Source organism: Hyperolius riggenbachi, chromosome 7 (genome assembly GCF_040937935.1).
Source record: "Hyperolius riggenbachi isolate aHypRig1 chromosome 7, aHypRig1.pri, whole genome shotgun sequence".
In the NCBI taxonomy this organism is placed as follows: Eukaryota; Metazoa; Chordata; class Amphibia; order Anura; family Hyperoliidae; genus Hyperolius; species Hyperolius riggenbachi.
This window is the reverse complement of record NC_090652.1, coordinates 297,585,145-297,610,466: the sequence shown is the minus strand read 5'-3', so window position 1 is coordinate 297,610,466 and position 25,322 is coordinate 297,585,145. Positions and strand designations below refer to the sequence as shown.

Genomic DNA, 25,322 nt, shown 5'->3' with positions numbered 1-25,322 from the left:
GGCCGAGGCGGGAGGGGGAGGGGAGTCTAAAGACCATCTCCACTATAGAAGACTGCAGCCTCCTTCCATACACAATCCTATGGTGGGGCTTGTTCTACCTCTCCAAATATAGCAGCTATTAGCCCCCCCCCCCCCCAAAGAAAAACAAAAAACAACTCACCCATGTAGAACGTGGGCTCTGGATCCCATAGAACCCTCCCAGTCCTCTCTCCGTGCCTTCAGTCCACTGTTACAACCCCCCCCCATTAAAGTAATTTAGTAAACTGCTCGAATACGCAGGCCCGGATTCACCTCACAGTATAGGCACAGATGTCGTGGCACCTTAGACTTCGCCCTCCATGAGCCTACAAACCCCCACCGAACCGCACCACGTCTGCTGGCTATCCAAGCTGTCACTTGTCCCTTATCTCCATTGCCTGTCATAGGTAGCTACAGGTGCCCCTTAGTATTAGGTAGCCAGAAGCACCCTCAACATTAAGTAGCTAGAGGTGCCCCCAAGTATTAGGTGGCTGGAGGAGCCTCAGTATTTACGTAGAGATGCCCCTGACTAAAACAAAATCTCATCAGTGGATTGCCGAGAGCAGAGTGAGCAACTTCATTTACACTCTCATCAGGACTTTGCATAGGGAAGGAGGGAAGGGAGGTGCTTGGGGACAGCAGTGAGCCACCTCTCCATCATCAGGCGCCTGTAGGCATGTGCCTACAGTGCGTTATGTTAAATCCGGTCCTGCGAATACGCTTTTAGGAGTCCTCGTGAAGGTTTCAGAAGTAAGCACATCCCTGAGTACTTCCAAAGACAAGCAGGCTGGTACTGCACCAGGGATGGAAGTGCTTCAGAAGAGTCCCAAGGCATGGACCTTCACAAGGGGACAGCGGTGGACCGAGGACACAGAAAGAGGACTGGGGTGGCTGTATGTCAGGGGTGTCATACTAAAATGCAAAGTGGACCGGAATTGAACACTGGGACCAAGTCGCGGGCCAATGTCTATGTCTACTGGCCACCTCCCTCCATTATAATGTTTCCTGGTGTCTTGCGGCCCCTTCGCTCCCCTATGCAGCTCCCTGGTGTTTAGTGGTCTTCACCCCCCCCCCCCCATACAGTTTCCTTCCCCCTCTCCTCTACAGTTCCCTGGTGTTTGGTAGTCCTCCCTCCTCTGCTATACAGGTTCTTGGGGTCTAATGCTTTCCTCCTTCCTCCCCAACATGGCTTCCCTGGTGGATCTAGGGCTTCACCTCCAATATAGCTTCGAGTGGGCCAAACATAATGCAAAGTGGGGAACCACTTGCAGGTTACATTTGAAAGCTCTGCGTGCCACTTGCTCTATGGAATCCACAGCCTTCCCTATCCAGAAGGATCCAACTTTGAGTTTTGCAGGAGCTTTTAAAGATTTCAAAGGTTCAAGCCCCTGATGAGTCACTGGACGAAACGCGTTGAAAGCAGCTTGTGGCCATGATGCAAGGATGCGGTGTTGACGACCTTAGATTGACTAGCACATTTTTTAAGATATTGTAAGTGCAATACTTTTATATTACCTTTTATTATAGCAATATTATGCTACACAGGTGTTCTGTCATGAATCGATTGTGGAGAGCTTTGTAGGTTAGGGTTAAGAGTTTGTACTGGATCCTCTGGTTAATCAGCAGCCAAGGAAGAGCTTGACAGAGGAGCAGCAGAGGAAACCGAGAGGAGAGATGAAAAGTTCAGTACAGATTGGAGGGGTGCCAGTCTGTTAGTTGGTAGTCCACTAAAGCAGTTTATTACAATAGCCTAAATAAGATATTATAAGAGCATGTCCTAACATTTTAGTTGTATCAGACAGAAAGCAGCAGCGCTGTGTGGTCAACATCAAAGCAATTCTGTTCCACCTCCAGAGACCCCAATGGTCTGTTCTTTCACTCCTAAAAAGTGCCACTCAATGCACCATAAAAAAGGAGATAAGGGATTCTCTCAGTGGAATTCAAAAGGACAAATTTATTTGGAGTATAAAGTCTTCCAGATAAACAGGCAAAATAAAACTCACATATAAAGGGTCCTACTCTAGTAGGAACCCTCTTGGCAATAGTCGCTTCCCACTCAATGTGGTACTTCAGTACAGTAACAGCGATCAGTAGTGTATCATTGCCCACTCTCGTCCCGACTAGTTTCGGTTCAAAACCTCCGGCCAGATGGGAGTCAACTGAAGAAGCGGTGGCAATCTTCAACGCTCTGGAGCGCAGTCTGCAGTCAGAGGTGAGTCGAGGGGAGGAGTTTACCAATAATTCTCTCTGCTGATCTGATGAACTTCTTTAGTCCAGCTTGGTCTGGTACACTGGCTCCTCCCAGAGCTGGGACAAGGTGCTTCAGCACCCAAGGCTGAGACATCAATGTGCGCCCCTCCATCCCTCCCACCCCAGCCATCACACACTAATTGCTATTAGACTAATAGGTGCCCCAGGGCCCCTAACCTCCCCAACACCGTAATCTCTAGTTATCTGGCTTACAGTAACTGTCATGTATCCTTTTTATTTCGCTCTGCTTCAAGCACAATTAGGAATGACAGCTGAATGAATTGTGCACCCCCTCCTACACTGCGCCCTGAGGCTGGAGCCTCTCCAGCCTCTGCCCGGCTCCTCCCATCAGTGACAGAAACAAACAGGAGGGATTCAATAGTGGCCGTGTAGAAGCTAAACATGAACTCCTGGGCCACACCAAACATCTTGAGTTGGAGAAGAAAGAATAGCCTTGGCTGGCCTAGGAGATGGACGCAGGGCACCCTTTCAACCTCTGTGCCTTCAATGTAGACTGGAGGCTTGCTTCCTGAAATCTATCATCATAATGATGGTTTTGGCTGTGCTGAGGACCAGCCTGTTCTCCCTATGACTGGCATATTCTGCTTACCTGCTGGCAAAGTGGCCCCTTATGGTAATGCTACTCTTTCCTTTTAAGAGCACAGCATGAATGCGCTGGTTATGTTTACCTGTGTAGCTTCTCTTCAGTTGCTGCCCATGGTTCTTCTCCTCCCATGTACCGTTTATCCTCGCAGCAAGAGGGTCATGTGACCATCATGTGATGATGAACAAGCATGCCATAGGCCAAGATTCACAAAGAAAAGGAGAGCAAAGGCAAGTATGACAGCCTCTTACTCTGCCAACACCTCTTGCTGTGGACTCCCTGAGAGCCCTTTTCATCTAGCAGCATTTTGAAATCAGTTTCCGATCGCTTGCAGATTGGAAAATGCCAATTCCTTTTTAAGGGAACCTCAAGCAAAAAGGTATTTGAGGCTGCCATATTTATCTCCTTTTAAACAATACCAGTTGCCTGGCAGCCCTGCTGATCTTCTGTTATCAGTAGCATCTGAATCACACCAGAAACAAGCATGCAGCTAACCCAGTCAGACTTCAATCAAACACCTCACCTGCAGGCTTGTTCAGGGTCTGTGGCTAAAAGTATTAGAGACACAGGATCAGCAGGACAGCCAGGTAACGTGCTTTGTTTAAAGTGGACCTGAACAGGACCGAAGGAAAAAACAGAGCTGAGGCTACTGTTGCACCCTGTATGTATTTAATATTTTTAGCCAGTCTAATTTCAACTCATCTGTGACAAATCACAACTTTAAATTTGATCTCTCAGCTGTGTCAGCTGGTTGTCTCGGCAGAGAAGTTAATTTGTAAACTCAGGATGTTAATGTCTCTGCTTCCATGAAAGCAGGAAGTAGACACTGCAGGTTTATTGTAGGTTTTGTATCAGACGTAACAAATAGTTTTTCTTTAAAGGTCATTATGCTATTACTTATCTTTTAGAGCAAAGCGGAAGATCAGAGTTTCAGGTCTGCTTTAAAAGGAAATATAAATGGCAGCCTCCATATCCCTATCACTTTGGGTTCCCTATGAAGTGTTTGAACAGCTTTCTACCTACAAAACAGGAACTCAAAATCTCGCCTGTGAAATATGAAAAGATGTCACAGGACTGCCAGGCGCTGCTCTCTGAAAGCACGGCACACCTCACAAAAATGGCTACGCTTACTGTGCAAGGGCAGAGATACACTTGAAATGCAAATATATATTTTTGTATTACAAAAATCCTTAACTTTCCAGTACGGATATTATGGGGTCGTTTGAATTTTTTTTTTTTTTTAATATACTGCAGAAAATGCATTTTCTAATTCTTATAAATGCAGCAAGCAGTCACCATATTAAATCCAGAAGACCCATTAGCTGAGGCTGCTGCTGTTGCAAACAAATGGAAGTACTAGCAATTTCCACCAGATGGCGCCCTCACCCTTCAGCAGAGGCAGGCAAAGCTTCCAGGGGCACACAGGTAGTAAATTGCAGTGTGATGTATATCAAGGATTAGTCAGTCGGAGTTTTAGCAGTCAGAAGATGCCAGAATGTAGTGCGGAGAAAGCTGCGACCGGACAAGTGACAGAACTCCAAGCTATCCAGAATGATAGTGCTCTGCGCACCAAATCTCAAGGTTTCAGGTTTTTTTCTATTTTGAGTACTGCAGTTAAATGTACAAAAAAAAAAGGACAAGTATGTAACAGGCAAGGTTACACTCCAAGTATAAACTTTCCTTAGAATAAAGTTTTCAGATAAGACAGAAGACTGAATGCACAGAGGTCCACACTAAAGCTATATTCATACACTAGTGTTTGGGCTCTCGAAGTGATCCTTTGTAAGCATTTTAAATTCTATCTTATTGTGTTTATAAGTGTGTTGCTGCCTCTTCAGGGATACAGGAACAAAGTCTGAAGAAGGCTTATCAGCCAAAAGATTACACCTTTACTTCCAAGATCGCCAATAAAGATTATATTTTATATATTATTCATTTGGTTTCATGCATTTGGCTGATTATTAAATCCTAATTCGAGGTAATTGCTAGAATTAGGCTTCTGACCTTTTATGGTATAGTAGAAGGAGGCACTCCACAGGCAAGAACTTGCGCTCAATTAATTGCAGGTCGATACACACTACATGTTTTGGGCTCCGCCCTTCATCAGGTGTGAAGGCGGAGCCCGAAACATGTAGTGTGTGTCGACATGCAATAAATTGAACGCAAGTTCTTGCCTGTGGCAAGTTCTTGCCTGTGGAGTGCCTCCTTCTACTATACCTAGAATCACTGTGTGGAGCAGAGGTGGTGTACCTGCCTGAGGGAGTTGCACCGGCAATTGCTCTCCTGACCTAGGATTGAGCCAACAGAGTAAAGTTCAGTCAAGCAATTACTGGATTCTGACCTTTTATGCTTGTATACTATTTTTTTATTAGTATTGTTCTCTCTCTGAGATTTTAGTTAAAGTTTTTCTATTTCCTTAACTTTGGTTTACAGCGGAACGAAACTTAAGCATTTCTTCTTTGCTCTAATAGATTATTTACAGCATATTATACTGTACACAACCAGCAATTTTTTTTTTACTAGAACAGCATTCAAACAGTTATACACAGGACTTAGAAGTTCCCTGCCAGCAAAGCTGGATGCATCCAAGTGCAGATAATGTTATCTTGTATTTAATTGTATCAAGTGAGGAATGTAAATAAACACCTCTGACACTGCAGGCTCTGCTGAACAAAGTCAGACAATCAGAAAGTACTTCTGCTTACATTATTAGATCATGAATAAAACAGTTATAAATAAAATGCAAAGTCAGCTCTCAGAGGAAAAAAAAAAAATATATATATATATATATATATATATATATATATATATATATATATATATATATATATATATATTTTATGGTTTTACTTACTGGGGGCATTTACCAGCCCCCTGCAGCCATCCTGTGCCCTAAAATTTTACGCATTGTAAAAATGCAATTGTTGTCTGCAATAGCTTCCTGCACCAGCAGGGATGCGTAAAAATGTAAGCATGGCGGCCGGCCGATTCCCAGTAGGCAAAAACGAAACTAGCTGGCAGCGGGGGACCGGAGGAGTCATGAATGACTACGAGGGCACAGGGATGGCTGCAGGGGGCTGGTAGATGCCCCAGGTAAGTAAAACTTTTTTTTACAGTTAAAGTTCCCATTAAGCACAAAAGCAAATAGGATAACCGTATGGCATATAAAAAAGTAGGAAAACATGTTTTTATTGAATATTATGTCAGGGTTTTATACCGCTTTAAGTTAGATTCTAGTTGAAACATAATGTAGAATGCAACAAATTATACTTTTAAGTACAACAAGCACAGCTTGAAATTGTGGATGCCATGATTACTTTGCATCACCATTATGATGGTTGGTTGTTTGTGATAAAAATGTTTAATAAAAATGTATTGAAATGATTTACTATTCATAGAGCACCGACCTCATCCGTAGCGCTGTACAGAGTATATAGTCTTGCTAGTTAACTGTCCTATAGAGGGGCTCACAATCTAATCCCTACTATAGCCATATGTCTATATATTTATCGTGTGTAGTGTATGTATCATAGTCTAGAGCGAATTTGGGAGGGGGAAGGGGGGGGGGGGGTGGGAAGCCATATAACGTATCTGTAGGTTTTTGAGAGAGGAAACCGGAGTGCCTGGAGGAAACCCACACAGACACGGGGAGAACATACAAACTGTGCAGATAGTACTCTGGCTGGGACTCAAACCCGGGGAGACATCTCTGCAAGCAAACACGCGAACCACTACGCCTCCGTGCTGCTCAGTCAACTAAGGTACAACGATGCTCAAAAAGATTAAACCAAGACGCTGCAAATTTTATGCAAAAGGTATCTAGCTTGGAAATAGACTAGTGGAATATAAGGATGGTCAACTAGATACAAATAATTCTAAGTTAATGCAGTATTAGGCAAATGTATGCAGCTTGAAAAAGAACTATTTAAATCCCACCTTGGTGAGATTCAATTGGTCCATTTGAAACTGATTAAATTTGCATGAACTTGGAACGCTGTGCATCTCATGGACTATTCCTAGTCAAAGGTAGAAGCCTCTGTGCTTTTCTAAGATAAATTTACATAAAAGGCTAAATACATTTGCAGCAACTTTTGACCACTCCAGCTTGTCCCTTTCTCTCTCCACAGAAAAAGCAGACAGGCTAAGCGTTCAACTGTCATACTGGCACACTAATTGTCAGCATGGAAAATCAGTCTATTATAGTTTTGAAATAATAGAACACCATAAGTTGTATTCACCCATTTATCCCGTTTGTCACAAGCCCCATCCCCCTTAGCTCTCTTCCTTAAAAAAATAAAATAAAAAAATGCTGGATTGGTCCACACCACTGTGCAGGCACGAACCGTCTGCGCTAGACCAGATAGGACTCAGCTATTTTTTCTGGAGCCAGAGTTGGACAGAGCTAGCACGGACACGCAGGGGGGGGGGGGGGGGGCACACTTTGGGGGTCCGAGTGCAGGATTGAGAAGACAGTGAAAGCCTCTTTAGGATCCAGAGGCTTCCCCATGCTTAGGCAAGTACCACCTTGGGGAGATTTTTGTTTTTACTGGTCAACTTGAAAGCAAACCTGAAGCAAAAAGTAAATTATGAGAGGATTAAGAAAACAGAAGAGACGAGTGTCTCAAATTATGACAACTTTAAGGACTTAATTCTAAACAGCAGCAATTACAAACCTGCCTTGCGTAACTGAAAAACAAACAGAAATAAATGACCCTATGCTCACTCACGAGACATTTCTCACTCAGATAACAGGCTTTTGGCTTCCATTTACTTTTCAGGAAACCAGAATGAATTCCAAGAGTTAGACAAGTTCATTTGCATGAATAACTCCACTTTTAACACATGCTGTACTAGAAAACATAAAAGGACACCAGTAAAATGGCTTAGTAGGGCTTGTACGACATGTACATACGTTTATTTTATTGCATATCACATGCGCTTTAAATTATGATGCTGGCACAATGTATGGTGATATCTGAATTTGAAATACGGGTGTATTTTTGCTATAGTGTGCACTTTCACCGAGCTGGGACAAGGTCCTCCAGCACCCAAAGCTGAGACACCAAAGTGCGCCCCTCCATCCCTCCCACCCGTCACATACTGATTGCTATTAGACTAAGAGGTCCCCCCCCCCCCCCCCGCAACACCTTAATCTCTAGTTATCTGACTTGCAGTCACTGGCATGCATCCCCTTTTCTTATTTCTCTCTGCTTCAAACACAATAGGGGCATGATAGCTGAGGCCCCTTCTACACTGTGCCCTGAGGCTGGAGCCTCTCTCGCCTCTTTCACCATGAACACCAATAATCTTGTATAAAAGTTACGTTTTTTTGGGAGAGTGGTGGGTGCGGCCCACTACTACACTAAAGTCAGTCAAATCGTAGACAGTACTCACATTTTCATTTATTACGGCTGCGTTTAAACTTGGACGAGGCTTCTTCCCGAAGTGGGCGGCCAGAGGATTGAGCGAGGACCTCTGAGAAGGAGAGAAAAGATAAAAGTACAGTCATCTATACATATGAATACACAATATGTAATGCATGCACAGCGAAGCACAGATCAGTACAAACATGTAATAATCCTGTATCATCTTAAAGAAGTAAAGCGAAGCTCAGAGAACGGCATCCCTCCAGCTCCCATTTAGGCAACTCCTGGGTATGGATTATGGTTAAAGTGAACCTGCTTCTCTATGGGCAGGGCCAATTCAAGCCCCAATAGAGACGAGGGGCAAAAATTAACCAGATGCCCCCTACACACACACACACACCTTTATTGTGCTCCACTGGCCCCTTGCAGTTTTGGGCAGCACGGGGGGGGGGGGGGGGGGGTGCATTTTTATCTACATCCTCACAGTGGGGTCTTCTCAGTGACTCAGCGCATGTTATGTCACGGCCAGCCAGGTCACCGAGAAGATGCGGCCAGCGAGGACGAAGATGGTGAGCATGGACTAATGGAACAGTGTGACCATCACCTTAAAGTGATACTTAAAGAGACTCTGTAACAAAAATTGTAGAAGTATTTCTCCTATCCTACAAGTTCCTAAGGCTGTTCCATGGTGCTCTGGCTTACTACAGCACTTTCTACTTGCACCATCTCTGTAATAAATCAACTTATCTTTCCCCTGTCGGATTTGTCGGCTGTGTCTGGAAGGCTGCCAACTCTTCAGTAATGTGAACAAGTTAACCCCTTCCACGCCCCTCCAGTGCTCCTGTGATGATTATTCCTCACAGACAATGTCCCTGCTCTCACTCTCAGCTTGTCTGCTATCTGTGAGGTTGATGAACACAGACTGATAAACTGAACAAAGAATAGCTGGCTGAGGAGGAAGCTGCCTCTCAGGCTGACACGACTCCAGGCTCTAACACAGCTTGTCATGCTTCATTGACACAGAGCTCTTTCAAAACTTGCACATAACCTCTGGAGACTGAATTCAATGTGTAACTCACTGAATTCTCTGTGTACTCACTGTGTATTAACTGAGTTCACTGCTCTGCTGATGTACTTCCTGTTTTGGTGGCCATCTTTTCTGTTTACAAAACAGTTTATAAAACAGTTTTTTTACCCTCTTTATTGCAGCAGAGAGCAGCAAAAATATTACAGAGGGGGCTAGGAGATGACCCCAAACAGGCAGGGATGTTTGTTTATACTTCATTTTGTGAATACAGATTCTCTTTAAGTCTATCAAAAAAAATGAGATTTACTCACCTGGGGCTTCCCTCAGCCTCCTGCAGCCGATCGGTGCCCTCGCAGCCCCACTCAAATGCTCCTGCACCCGCCGGCAAACACTTCCAGTTTGGCCATCACCGGCCGACAGGCATGGGAACGCGAGTGATTCTCCGCGTTCCCAGCCATAATATCGCCCCCTATGCTGCTATTGCGGCCTCCTGATCACTTTAAAGTGGGGCGAGAACACTTCCAAGGTCCAGAAGAAGGCCCAGCAGAGGTTGTTCTTTCTGAGGCAACTAAAGAAGTTTGGGATGCCGTGGGAACTGTCGTCTACTTTCTACACTGCCACCGTTGAGTCAATCCTCTGCCGTCGTATGGTATGTAGGCGCTACCGCAAGCGATAGGCTCAAGCTCTAGAGAGTAATAAACACTGCAGAGAGGATCATTGGGTCTCCCCTACCACCCCTGGGTCTCTTACACACCTGCTGGTATAGGGCAAACAGAATATGGAGTTATCCCACTCACCCCCTGTAGTCACTACTTCAACCACCTGTCATTGGGTCGCTGGTACAGATCCATCCTCACCAAGATCTCCAGACATTTGAACACTTTCTTTCCCCAAGCTGCTGAACTCTAACCACCATTCTCGCAAAAAAACCTAGTCTCACATTAAGGTTTGTAATCTGATTGGTCAGATTGTTCTGCTTGTCAAGGTTTGTTCTGCTTGTCATGCTTATGCAGTTATCGCTTTGTTCCTACTCTACTGTTTGCGTCTAAATGTCCGTCATCTGTACAACTTCCCATGCCGTGTGTACCACAAATAATTCCAGGTGTGACGTTCGTTGCACTCGGCGAATAAACAGATTCTGACAGTTGGGATAGGCGGGTTGTTGTGCTGGGGCTGCCAAAAGCTTTGCAGAGGCCTCGATTAACATAAGTTGGGAGGAGACCTGGAGGGCCCTGGGGCAATTGTCCAGGTTACCTTTATGGTAGTGCCAACCCTGTTTACAGAGTGAGAGAATCAGGCCTGAGTAGTAATTGAGACCTTTCCCTTTTACCCCACAATTGTACTCAACATCGGTTGCTACAACACTTCTAATGGTGACTCAATACAACATTTAAAGTGTATCTGAAAGGATTTTTAAATATAAAATTAGATACATACCTCAGTAGAAAGAGACAGAACTCACGGTATGTTAGTCATATGTCAAAGGCCAAAGGGAAAGATCTCATTTAACCCAATGGACTGAACTACAGCAGCTAAAGTCGCGTTCGTCTCTCTTACAGCCAGAGACTGGCATCTGCAGGCAGCAAGTATTGATGGGCTTAGAGGAAAGATAGCCAATAGAAACCCATCAATGTAAACAAACCTACTGAAATGGAGTCAATACAATGCTTTTCATGGGGGGTATCCTCTGCCCTCAAGTACTAAGAAACCCCATCGACATATTTATGAGAAACTAGCTGAAGACCTGGCGTTGCTTGGGCATGTAAATGTAATTGATCATTGTTGGCTCCGCCCACTGTTTCTAACCTTGACACAGTATCTCAATGACCAAGTTTGTGAGTGTTGGTGTCCTTGGCCTCAATAATGCGAGATTGGAAGTTAAGTGTTCCCATTGAAATCAAGCACACAAACATGATTAGCAGTTTGTGGCTCCGCCCCTTTTCTGAATTTGAACCCATCACCCAATGACTGTACAAAGTTTGAGGCCTCTGGCATTAAGATTGTGAGAATGGCAGCAATTTAAATATTCCTGGCTGTTGTAGGCTCCACCCACTTTCCTGAATATTAATCCCAGTGACCAAGTGTGCCAAGTTTGAAAACCATGCGGTTAACTGTAAGAATGGCTGAAGTTTACATTTTCCCATTTTAAATAACGGCTGAAATTTGACTGGCTGTTTTATGCTTCTCCCTGAATTTTACACCATGGTCACCAAGTGACCAACTGTGCCAAGTGTGGGGACTCTGGCTTTATTGCTGTGAGAATGGCAGCCTTTAAAATTTTCCCATTTACCTGAATGGGTAAAATCTGATTGGCTGTTTGTGGTTCCATCCAGGTGTAAACCCCCAGAACATATCATCCCAGGTTGTAAGGGATCTATATACCAGAGTCCATCTGAAAATGGCGCCTGCGAATAATTGCGCACGGTGTTGCCGCAAATCTGTTTGGCGCTTATCGCTATTTAACGTTAAAGCCTTATTGTTATTTAGCGTTAACACACAGAACCCTCTCTTTACCTATCCCTAACCTCTAAACCCCTCCCCCCCCCCCAGTGGTGCCTAACCCTAACCACCCCCCTGGTGGTGCCTAATCCTAAATCTCCCCTGGTGGTGCCTAACCCTAACCTTGACAGTGTTACATTAAATCCATTCACCGTTTTGCAGTTAAATAACTTCTGCAGTTTGGCTTATGTAGGGCGCTATTGATAAATAACGTTAGTGTGCCGTTTTTCTTTTTTCCCTGGGCGCCAATATTATACAGTACTAACGATAAATAGCGATAAGCGCATCTTTTTAATGCGGCGCCATTTTTATGCATAGGCGCTGTGCGCCATTATTCACTGATCCGATACACCAAGGTTTGCTGAAATCAGTTTAAGTGATGGAGGCATATACATACACACGGGTCTGATTTTTTTGGGACTGAAATGTATTGGAAAAAAATCACTAGTATTAGTACAGTGTGTGGCCAGGTAATGGATACCTCTCGATTTGATGGTCAATCCGAACATACATCAAGTGATGTACGGCCACCTTAACCCTGACTACCATTATGCTGGAAATACACCATGAGATTTTTTGGCAGATAGATGGTTCAACAGTTTCCAACAGGTCCGATCTGATTTGATTATTTTTCTGATCAATTTCTCATAGAAGTGAATAGGAATAGATCAGAAAAACGATCGACAGTAAATCTGCTGAAAAATCTCATTGTGTATGTCCAGCATTACATACACCATACCGAAAACGATTAAAATCAAATGGGTCCCTAGGCAAGATAGCAGTTTTGCCCACCGCTGATGGTCACCTGCCTTTTTTAGTAAGGCCCCTAGACTCTCTCCACGCCCTAGGCTACTGCCTAGGTTTGATGATGCAGCTCTGCCTTCATATAATGAACTCATCTGGGTCTGATTTTTCCAAGCATGTGTTTTGAAGGAACCTGTCCTGCAACAGACTGCTCTTAGGCCTAGTGCACACCAGAGCGGTTCTGCTGCGGTTTGCAATCCGCTTGCGGGTGCGGATCCGCTAGCGTAATGTATCTCAATGGGCTGGTGCACACCAGAGCAGGAGGCGTTTTGCAGAAACGCATACTCCCGGGCTGCTGCAGATTTTGGATTGCGGAGGCGTTTCTGCCTCAATGTTAAGTATAGGAAAAACGCAAACCGCTCTGAAAAACGGCACTTCAGAGCGGTTTGCCAGGCGTTTTTGTTACAGTAGCTGTTCAGTAACAGCTTTACTGTAACAATACATGAAATCTACTACACCAAAAACGCTTCACAAATCCGCAAAATGCTAGCTGAAACGCTACAGAAAAAGAAGAAAAAGCGTTTCAAAATCTGCTAGCATTTTGCGGATCTGCTAGCGGGTTTTGGTGTGCACCAGGCCTTAGGGCCGATTTCCACTAGTTCTGCATCAGTTTTTCTGCATCCAGATTTCTGGATGGGGCCACGGCACCACTGACTTACATTATCCGCGATTCGCATCCAGATCCCATCCGCATGCGGAAAAATGCAGTATGCCATCTAGATTATTTTATGCTCTGCATTGCATCCAAAAAATTGCATTGAAATGGAAATCGCTCCATTCCAGGGATGGTTGTAGTCAGGCAACTTTGCTACGCTGGAACTATGCGTAGTTTTACGCAGTTACGCTTCACCAAACTACGGCTTCGCAAATATTTGCTTTGTATGCATTCCATAGACTACGCGTTAAAATACGCAATTACGCATAGTGCGAAGTGTAGTGTATGCGGATGCTTATGCCCGTATGCAGAAAATTGTATGCATCAATTCCTCTGTAAATGCTTATACCGGGAACTCTATGCATACATTCCCCTTTCCAATGTGTAAATTTGTAAGCATACAATCGCACGCGGAAAATTAGACGCACGTAACGCATTCGTAGTTCACTACGCAATACACGTTAACTACGCATAGTGGGCGTAAGCTACGCGTAGCGATATTTCGCTAAGCGTAAATGTGTAAGCGCAGTTTTGAAACTTAAACTATGATGTGTAAATTCGCACTGGCGTAGTTTCTGCTCAACCCTGCTCCATTCACCTAAGTGTTGCATTTTGGATGCGGAAATTCGCATCCGGAACCTGCGTGTAGTGGAAATAGGCCCTTGCACAGAGGATTCTGAAGACAGAGCAATATCTAACAACACTGTATGTTCACATTCTTCCAGGGCACGGTACAGCCAAAGAAAAAAAAAGTTAATTTCAAGTGAATGCTTTTTTTCCGTCCTTCAAGTCACTTCAACCCCATTTATCATGAACACAATGCTGTTATCGTGCCCACTCAGACGGTTTAAAGACAATGCTCGCCTTCAGCCAGCCACTTAAACAATTAACATCTGCATAATGAGTGTCAATCAGCCAGGCTGCTGACGGAAGTATGGTAAATGGATAATCTGTATCCATACATCAACACTGCTATTCCAGCGCAGGAGATTTGGGCGCAGGCGGCGCCACCATAGGGCGTAATAGGAATTACTGCTATAGCGGCGCACAGTGAGTAACTTCGGCGCCGTCAGAAGACGGAGCTCAAGTTGCTTTTTAAACACTAATTCGGCCTCAAGCAATAGCTGGAAGTGGAATTACATCATTCCCCCTCCATCCACGTGGACCTGGACAGGGAATAGTATTTAACGTCGCCGGGAACTTGTGCAGAAGCAGGATAAGCCATACCGGCTGTATCCAACGCCCAAGTCTCCCGGCGGCAATTTCTCTTGTATGTCCCATACACGCCTAGGAATTCCCTTCACAACTAAAAGCGTTCTTCTGTATGGAGTGATGAAACCACCTGCACATCCCTGCTCCATTCACCTACATGTTGGTGAATAAAGCAGGGCTGTGAATGGAGCTTGGGCTGGCTGTGAAGCAGGTAACATCTCTCTGCTCTCTCTCCCTTCTATATAAGACAATGAGGAAGCTGCATACAGAGAAGAAGTTAGGAACCTGACTGCATGGTGCAACATTAACAACCTGTTATTAAATACAAAGAAGACCAAAGAAATTATTCTGGACTTTAGGACCACCAAAAAGACCAATCACCTACCGCTAATGATCACTGCAGAGGCTGTGGAGAGAGTTTCCAGCTTCAAATTTTTGGGAGTCACCATCGCAGAGAACCTGTCCTGGGCTGACAATGCTTTAGCTCTAACTGGCAAAGCACAACAACGCCTCTACTTTCTGAGAAAACTAAGGAGCGCTAACCTCCCACAGAAGCTGCTAGTTAATTTCTACAGATGCACTATAGAAAGCGTTCTGACCAATTGCATGACGGCCTGGTACAACAGCTGCACGAAGGCTACTAGAGAAGACCTGCAGCGAGTTGTTAAAACAGCAGAAGCCATTATTGGCACTGAACTACCATCACTGGAACTTTTGTATAATACTCGCAGCGTGAGAAGGGCCAAAAACATTATCAAGGACAACACTCACCCTGGAAATGCCTTGTTTGAGCTCCTTCCATCAGGTAAACGTTTTAGATCAATCCGCACACACACACAAACAGACTGAAAGACAGCTTTTTCCCATCTGCCATAAACTTGATGAACTCTGAATCCTCTCTGAAATAATTAACACTGTGTACAAATTGTTTAAATATCTGTAATACCTGGCATATGTGTACAATTTCTTCTCTTCCTTGTTACTATCACTATGTTCCCTATATGCACCGTGGGGTTGTCATGAAAAGTAATTTCGTTGTGTTACACAATGACAATAAAGTGAATTGAATTGACAGGGAAGGTTTTTGGTGAGGCTACCTTGCTCAGTTTTTGGCAGATTGGGAAGACTCGAAGAGTTTTTTGTAAATTTCAGTATGACTAAAGTGGGATTATACTCCCAAAACTACAAATTTCAGTAACTACTTTTACTTACATAAACTAATACAGACTTGCTCATCCCTGGCTAATCGGCATTTGTAATCATTGCCGGCCAGGAGACACTGTGTCTTGAGTCTGCTCAAGACATATTGTCCTTGCAGCAGCCAAGTCACTTCAGCAGAAAAGGAGGGGGCAGATTGAAGACACAGGCAGAGAGATTCTTGCTACCAATGATTACAGGGCTGTGGAGTCGGTAGAAAAATCTTCCAACTCCGACTCCTCAGTTCATGAAACCATCGATTCAGAGTACCCAAAATGACTCAGACTCCGACTCCTTAGTCTAATACTTACCAGGGCTGTGGACTTTGTACAAAATCATCCGACTCAGACTCCCACTCAGTTTATGAAATTACCGACTCCAACTCCACAGCCCTGGTGCTCTCTGCAGTGGAAATACACATTTTTTAGACATAGGGAATACTTTTATGTACCCAAGAGTACATACTGACATTTAAGTTTTGGGATCATAATCCAACTACCTATCCAGTCTGTACACAATTTTTTAGTTAGTCTTTGGTGGGATGAAGGAGATCGCTATCAGTTTTAATTGTCACCTGTTGGAGTGTCAAGGCGACAATAATTTGAAACGGATGCAAATTTTATGCAGTATGGAAATAGACCAATCAAATTCAGCAGCCACTGCATTTTACTGATCCATATGCTAGCTGCATAAATTAACATCTAGTTAGGAAAGAAAAATTAGCATAAACGAAAAATGATTTGGCTTGACGTTGGCCGGAACGGCCAACGTCAAGCCAAATCATTTTTAGTTTATGCAAATTTTTCTTTCCTAACTAGATGATAGGAACTACTGTTTGTGTCTTCGCAGGAAGGTTCCTTCCAGGTTCTGGTAAAGCTTCAAGAATTAAAAGATACCTGAACTGACATTTGACATTATGAGATAGACATGTGTATGTACAGTGCCTAGCACACAAATAACTAGGCGGTGTTCCTTTTTTCCTTTCTCTGCCTGAAAGAGTTAAATATCAGGTATGCAAGTGGCTGACTCAGTCCTGACTCAGACAGGAAGTGACTACAGTGTGACCCTCACTGATGAGATTTTCCCCTTTGTATCTCTTTCTTGCTCTCAGAAGCCATTTTCTGCTAGAAAAGTGTTTTATTGTTGGAATTTCTTATCAGTGAGGGTCACACTGTAGTCACTTCTTGTTTGAGTCAGGACTGAGTCAGCCGCTTACATACCTGATATTTAACTCTTTCAGGCAGAGAAAGAAAAAAAAGGAACACAGCATAGTTATTTGTGTGCTTGGCACTGTACATACACATGTCTATCTCATCATGGCACATGTCAGTTTGGGTATCCTTGAAAAAGTAGTTACTGAATATAAATTGCTGTTTGTTTTTTACAGTATTTATTTATAAATAATTTAGTCAACATTAGCACTTTGTAAAATCTTTCTCTACCCAGATTTACAGTCTTAAAGTGAATGTTTACCAGTTTAAAAATCAAAAAGTCAGATACTCACCTAAGGAGAGGGAAGGCTCGGTCCTAATGAGACTTCCCTCTCCTCTCCCGGTGCCCGGTCCTGCGCAGGATCCCCCGTGGCAGTATTCGACCAGTTCGGTCAAATACTGCCACTTCCGCAGCTGAAGGGAGCTTTCGGAAGCCTTCGGGAGCACTCGGGCTCCCGAAGACGGGCCGCTCCATACTGCGCATGCGCGAGCGCCCTCTATGACGCACTCACGCATGCGTAGTATGGAGCGGCCCATCTTCGGAAGCCCGAGTGCTCCCGAAGACCTCCGAAGTCCATGCGGCAGCGGACGCGGAAGCCAGCGCAGCACCGAGGGCACCAGGAGAAGAGAGGGAAGGCTCATTAGGACAGAGCCTTCCCTCTCCTTAGGTGAGTATCTGACTTTAATTTTTAAACTGGTAACCATTGGCTTTAAATGTATAAGCGATGCCAGCATCTTCACTACTGGCAAGGATATTAAAGTTCAAACTGAGCTGATGCGACTTAACTGTATAACCACAAACTAACCTTTCAGTAATAGACAAGACAACATTTATATAGCTTTTCCCCAAGCGCTTTAGAACTGCAGCCACTGAGGGCATGCTCCATGGGCGATCAGGATCATTAGGGAGCCTTGCCCTACGACTCTTCACCTTACATACTAAAGAGCACTCCGTACAGTTTTACACACTGGCTTGAGCTGGAATTTGAACCCGATCAGAGGATCAAACCATACATCAAGACACCAGCCTTAAAAGGGAACCCAAGGTGTGAGATCTATGGAAGCTGCAGTATTAATTTCCTTTTAAAGAATACCAGTTGCCTGGCAGTCCTGCTGATGTTTCTGCTCAGTAGGGTCTAAATCACACACCTGAAATCAGCATGCAGCTAATCTTGTCAGATTTGTCATAGACATCTGATCTCCATGCTTGATCAGGGTCTATGGCCTAAAGTATTAGAGGCAGAGAATCAGCAGAACAGCCAGAGAATGTGCATTATTTAAAGGGCAACTGGCGAAAAATTGTAAAATTTAAAATATGTGCAAACACAAATAAGTAGTACGTTTTTTCCAGAGTAAAATGAGCCATAAATTACTTTTCTCCTATATTGCCGTCACTTACAGGAGGTAGTAGAAATCTGACAGAAACGACAGGTTTTGGACTAGTCCATCTCTTCATAGGGGATTCTCAGGGATTTATTCATTTTCAAAAGCACTTAGTGAATGGCAGTTGCTTTGTCCAAATGCCCACCCCCCCCCCCCCCCCCAAAAAAAAAAAAAAGCAGCGAGCAGGGAAGCTGGCCAGCATCATTGTTTAAATCCTTTTTAGGGAATATCATTATAAAGAATGACAGCCTTGCTGAGAATCCCCTATGAAGAGATGGACTAGCCCACAACCTGTCGCTTCTGTCAGATATCTACTACCTACTGTAAGTGACAGCAACATAGGAGAAAAGTAATTTATGTCTCATTTTACTCTGGAAGAAAAAGACAAAATGTACTTCTAGGTTTGCACATATTACAAATTTTACATTTTTTTTTTTGCCATAGTGCCCCTTTAAAAGAAAAAAAAAAAATCATGTCATCCTCCATATCCCTCTCACCTCAGATTCCCTTAACCAGTACACTATCCAGCTGCCCTGGTCTGATATAACCCAAGCAAAATTGTCCGTACCTGAAAGCAGACAGGGCTCGTTTCCACTATTGCGGTGCGGAATCGCCTGGATTCCACCGCTGATGAAATCGCATGCGGATGCGATTCCGCATGCGTTTTTTTGCCACGAATTCGCATAGGTGAGGGTATATGCGATTTTAACCATGTCACTGCCTGTGTGAATTTACATTGGTACCTATGCGAATTTGCGGCAAAAAACGCATGGGGAAACCGCATGCGATTTCCCTATTAAATACATTGCATGCGATTCGCTGCATTCCACTAGCAGGCAAATTCTGCGGCTCTTTTGTGCGTTTTTTCACCGCTGAAAAAAAACGCACCTCAACAACGCTACAGTGGAAACAGGCCCATCCACTTGCGTTACATGTGCGAATCCGCATGCGTTGGACGTATGCAGATTCGCGATAGTGGAAACGAGCCCACAAGGTTTCATAAATCCATGCCAGACCCCTGGATCCTCTGGCTTTACCAAGAGTTCCTGTTTTCTGAAGCACTCGGGCTTAGCAGGGACACAGACAAAATAATATCCAACCACAGGGCCTCTAGAACAATCCCGCTACCTAGAAAACTGAAAACCAACCCATTGAGCCTCACAACCGATAAATCACACAAGACCAGGAAGCGCTGTCCTCCGCTTCCTGAGATGACATGATTTATTGGTTCAATTAAGCCGCTCTTGCCACTTTATGTGTTTTGGATACCTTATTAAATTCTCATACTTTGCCATTAACGAATTCCCGTTCATACATTTGCTTTATGTCTGGTCGGAGCTGCTGCTGCAGCCGCTAGAGGGCGCCGGCGCACAGTGACCGGCCAGCCACCAAGAGCACCTGTTAGATGATTTATGAAAAATTCCTGCCAAAACCTGCAGGAGTCTGGTGTCTAAATAATGAACTTTTTATTGATTCCGGGCAATTTGCTGACAAATGAAGCTGGAGCGGCCGGTGTCCTGCATTAATAATAGCTGACCTCTCTTTCCCCTGACGTGACAGGGAGGAGGCGGCCCGGGCGGCTGCAGCTAATATTTGCTGGCTATAATGGATGTATTTACACAGTGTATATAACCCGGCAATAAAGCGCAAGATTTATGTATCGTGGGATTATGGCAACGGTTTGGACAGGAGGTGGCGGATGTCGTGAAAAAGACGATAACTTCTGCAAAACAAGAGATGATGCCCAGAAAACAAAACAAAACAAAACCTTGAAAAAAAACACACTTTTGAATCCAAATAATCAAATGGTAAAGTGATGCGCTGATTGGCCACAGTATTAAAGAAGATCTGAAGTGACACACTATGAGCTGAAGTGACGTGACATTTTTTTTCTGGCTGCTTAACTCTTAAAGAAAAAAAAAAATTAGGATATAATGATTTGTACGTGTAGTACAGCTAAGAAATAGAACATTAGGAGCAGAGACACAAGTCTCTACATGATACAATTTTACACGATTCAATCAGACATGTCCGATCGGGATTCCATATTACAAAACAATGGCAAATCGAATTCCGATAAGACATGTCTGATTGAATGGAATCTAATTTAATCACACACAAAAAAAAAATTGTATCGTAGATGGGGCTTTATATTGTTTCCAGTACAGGAAGAGTTAAACTTCAGTGATCTATGCAAATAAGCCATTGAGCACCATGACTTTCAAAGTGAGTTCTGTCTTCTGAAGGTTGTTATCGCAACTGTCTGTCACTATATTGTTTTTTGTTCTGCACAGGACAGGCAGGTCAAATGTTCACAGGTTGCTCTGTAAAAATCATTTAGAATGCAGAGTAGTGTGTAAACTGCAAATATTAGAGAATGATTCATGGTTATAATAAAAAAAAAAACAAAAAAAACAAACAAAAAAAAAAAAAACACACACTACATAACATAAAAATGAGAATCATTTTCTTTGCTTCTAATATTCTAGTAATAATCCGCACTACACAACCAATTCATTATATCACAATTTTTTTTCCGCTTCAGTGTCTCTTTAAGGTAGCCATACGGTACAAATTTTTCTGTTCAATTTTACCCCAATTTGAATGATTGGTTGCAGGGATAGTCTTACGAGTAGCTACGAGTCTTATAGCTACTCGAATTTGAAATATTAAATGTTAAACAGTTGTGACCGCGTTAGAGGGGGGTGAACTTACCCACGCGTCCTATGCATCCCATTGGCATCACAGGTCGCGTTCCATGTCACTCCTGCACTTCCTCCTTCCGGCTTGAAGGAGGAAGCATCATGGAACGTGACATGACGTGAATGGAACGCATAGGACGTGTGGGTAAGTTAAACAGTTGTGATCACGGTATGTTCTTGCATGTTGCACACTCTGCGCGCTGCCAAAACGACCACGGCAACACGCACAGGCTGAATGAGCCCCAAGACTATCCCTGCAACCAGGATCATCCCTGATTGTATTGAAAAATGTAACGTTTTTTTTTTGTTGTTTGTTTTTAAAGAAAGAAAGCCAAATTTCCTGTTTATTATTCGAAAAAACAAAAAAACAAAACACGAATAGGATAAACGGTCATCCGCCAAGTCACTTGATATATGGCCACTTTAAAGATATTTTGTAAAAGGACGACACAATCACAAATTGTAGAGGTGGACATGGCCGGCCTTTGGGCGCCAGCTTACAAGGGCGCTCAGTACAGTGTCGTCGCCCCGCTCTGTCTCTCTGCCTGCCACCGCTCTGTCTGTAATTAGAGCAGGACTACAAAAAATGGCCGCCGCTGTCCACAAATGAGGACATCGGGCGGCCAATTTCTTGCAGCCCTACTCTAACTACAGATGGAGCGGAGGAGGGGAGAATCAGGGAGAGAAGAGTGACGTCGGCGCTGGAGGTCTGGAACGCGGATATCAGGTAATTTCCCGCCCGCTGCCACTATCTGGAGGGGGAGCACAGAAGGGGCGACTGGGGGCAACTATACTAACTACCTATACTGGCGAAACTACTACCTATTCTGGGGGCAACTACACTACCTATACTGGGGGAAAACTATACTAAGGAAACTATACTACCTATACTGGGGCTAACTATATTAGCTACCTATACTAGGCTAACTGTACTAGCAACCTATACTGGGGCAACTATACTACCTGTACTGGGGGCAACTATATTCGCTACCTATAGCTATACCTAACTTTCTATACTGGGTGCACCTATGCTTGGCTACCTAGATTGAGGGCACCTACACATGAGATCCTATACTGAGGGCACCTATACCTGGCTACCTACCTGCTTTTACGGAATCTGAGGGTGTTTGTTGGGCGGGGGGACCGTCGTTATAATGTTCGGCGTGTGTGTGTGTGTGTGTGTGTGTGTTGAAGGGGGGGGGGGCACCAAAATCAGGTTTCGCTCAGGGTGCTGTGAAACCTAAGGCCGGCCCTGAGGTGGTGATGCAGTACAGTAAGTATCCTATGGCATCTGTTATAGTAGTCTCAAGATCATCAAGAAGACTGACAGGTGACGGAACAATAAGTCTTTATAAGACTGCTTGACTTCTCTGAGCCTTTAATCACCACCATACAGGTCAATGAAACTGCATCTTCAATGGCCCTTTGTACATTCTAGGAGCTGCCAGCAGGCATTCTCAGAGTGGCTCCTGAAGTCTATATTAAATTTGTTCAATCTCGAGAGGCCTATTTATACATTGGTGGTAGACAAGCAAGTGACGTCCCCCCGCTGCAATATTGGAAGACCAAGATTTATCCAGTCACTGAAAGGAAGGCAATCGATGTCAGACGACACCTGTGCGCCAATCAGATTTACAGCCAAGATGACCATGTGAAAGGGTCTTGGGTGATGAAAATCAAATATGGGTACCCAGCTGTATGTGGTACAGTATTGAGATTCATGGTTTAAATTGTGAGTTAAAGGTAATCTGGAGTGAGGTTATCCATACTTATGTTAAGGGATGGAAGGACTGTTTTTACGCAAAGGCATTCCAGGCCAGTGCCATTGGCCATGGGGGTGCCATGCCCCAGAACGAAGCACCGCGTCCTGTGCGATCACCTGCTGATGCTGCGTGCAGCAGCAAGAAGTTTGGGGTAACTTTTGCAAAGTTACTGGTGCCCGGACCCTGCTTTTCTACGGTTTACCATTGGATCACAATATCTGGAGGCACAGTGAGTTGTCCACAGGAACCCCATCATAGGCTGCCAATAGCATTTAGTGCCAATTACTCTGCTCTCAAACTTGAGATCAAAGGGCGGTATGAAATTTTTAGAAGAGTGCCTGTACTTACATCCTCTTGTGAGGACATCACACATGCGTTTCACAACACAGTCTTTATGGTCTAATAAAATAACCCCCTCCCCTCCCCCCAAAAAAAACAAGTTGAACCCCCCATTTTTAAGATTACCCGTCTTTCCCGTGGCTTTAACTTCACAGGTTTTGCAATCAGTTCATCCAGGTCCTGGAAAAAGAAGGAAAACATTTACATACAATCTATTGTTAGAGTCACATTTATACACTAAATATGATGAATTTTCCTTCATAGTGAAGCAGATGATTGTTTCTTAAAGGAGAACTGTAGTGAGAGTTATATGAAGGCTGCCATATTTGTTTCCATTTAAGCAATACCAGTTGCCTGGCTATCCTGCTGATCCTCTGCCTCTAATACCTTTAGCCATGGACCCTGAACAAGCATACAGCAGATCAGGTGTTTGGCATTCTTAGATATGACAAGATTAGCTGCATGCTGGTTTCTGGTGTGATTCAGACACTTCTTCAGCCAAATAGACCAGCAGGGCTGCCAGGCAACTGGTATTGCTTAAAAGGAAATCAATATGGCAGCCTCCATATACCTCTCACTACAGTTCTCCTTTAAGTCTTTGATTGGCTGGTTGGGATAAGTTCTCACTTCTGCTAGCCCCCCCATCTCCACCTTCCAGTGGCGGATGCATGTCTCTGCTCAGTAGCAGCCTATTAAGTGTCCCAGAGTTAAAATACATGAACTATTGACCTTTTTCTATATAACCCCCCCCCCCCCCCCCCCCGCCCTCAGAAGTTTTATTCTGCTAGGAAAACTTATGGCTGTAATTTGCTTATCATTGAGGTTTACTACATTCCCCTACAAGGTACTGATAAGACAGAAGCTGCCACTTTCATGCTTGAAATTTAACACTTTCAGGCAGCAAAAGAAAACCAACCTAGTTAATATATTTACACCGTACATACACATGTTTATCTCATGTCTAGTGTCGCCTCGGGTACACTTTAAATTTGACCATACTTGTAAAGATCCTAATGCAATCTTATCAAACTATTCCATAATGGTGAAATCTAGCAACATTTTAACCCATTATCTCAAACGAGATAATTCTACTGAACTTGCTAAGTGCACTGCTTTTGACTTCCGTCTCCAGAACTCATTGTGCTATAAATTATTGGAATGCTTTGATCTCTCTCTCCTAACAGAAAATATAGAAACTGAAAGCAGAAGTCCTCTGATATTCTCACACTGCCCCCTAGTGACAGGTGGCCATAAATACACGTTACAGCAGTACTAATTAAAAGCACGGAAATCTAACAAAGAAAACAAAAAAAAAAATGCTGAAATAAATTGGCCTGGGGCATTTGCAAGTAAATTGGCTTCTAAATGGCTAAAAGCAATTTATTACATTCAGTTGAATAAAAAATGTTCCAGCTCCCTCGTTTGATAAAAACTTCGGAATCAATTGGCCTTAACTTCAATTCTGCACAGACAATCATTTCGATGAACAGAAAGAACAACGGCGATTGAAACGTGTGTGGCCAGCATAGAGGAGTCATGCTGTACTTTGTAGTGCAGCGATGTCTATGTGCATTGCTGCAGGGAAACCAGCCCTCTTATCTATTTCATCACCGGCCCACAATAACCTGAATTCTGATTGCTTACCGTGGGCGACTGTACTTTGCATCTCCTTACCTTAGAATGAAAGTATTTAGAGGCAGCAGGGAGTTCTGCCAAATATTCAGAGCATCACAAGAAAAAGCACAAAATTGTTTGTACAAGATACAGAGAGGCTGATGGAGACTTCACTCCAGATAGATCTACAGATGTCCCGGCCTCGCGACGCGGCACCTAAACACGCCGCTCACGAGGCTGCAGAGCCGCCGCGCTACCTAAATATTAATGCTGCCTTTGGGAGTCACCGCGGGCGGCTCTGGACGGTTCAAAAGCATTAAGGAAAAGCAAATTACAAAACAGGATGTATTCTCAGGAGCGCAGTGTGCAACGGGAGGGAGAGCTAAACAGGGTGGAGGGGGGAGACGGCTCCCCACAGGGACCTTTCTCGGCTGAATGCTCAGCCAAACACTCCCGGTTACACCGAAAGGGACAGAAATTAGCATTTAAATTGGATGGAATGAGATTTTGCGGTTTTATTTTATTAATAAATATAAACCAGTTGTCAGAAGAGTGAAGAGCGGAAGGTTACGGAGTGGAGAGAAAAGAGAAACAAAGCTGATTTACAAGGGTGGAGGAACAGACACCCTAAAAATGCAGAGACGGTGGCTGGAGGGGGAAGTGACCTTGTAAGGCCAG

The 25,322-nt window shown here is 44.0% G+C and overlaps 1 protein-coding gene across 1 annotated transcript in view; it reads right to left on the bottom strand.

The window, feature by feature from the left end:
* The window catches only part of LOC137525885 (rac GTPase-activating protein 1-like), a 94,693-nt gene that overhangs the window by 27,075 nt on the left and 42,296 nt on the right, over positions 1-25,322 (bottom strand). Inside the window, exons 6-7 of the mRNA XM_068247104.1 lie at positions 23,157-23,210; positions 8,267-8,347 (exon numbers count right to left, since the gene is read on the bottom strand). Coding sequence (XP_068103205.1) covers positions 8,267-8,347; positions 23,157-23,210 — 135 coding nt within the window. The remainder of the gene's footprint in view (positions 1-8,266; positions 8,348-23,156; positions 23,211-25,322) is intronic.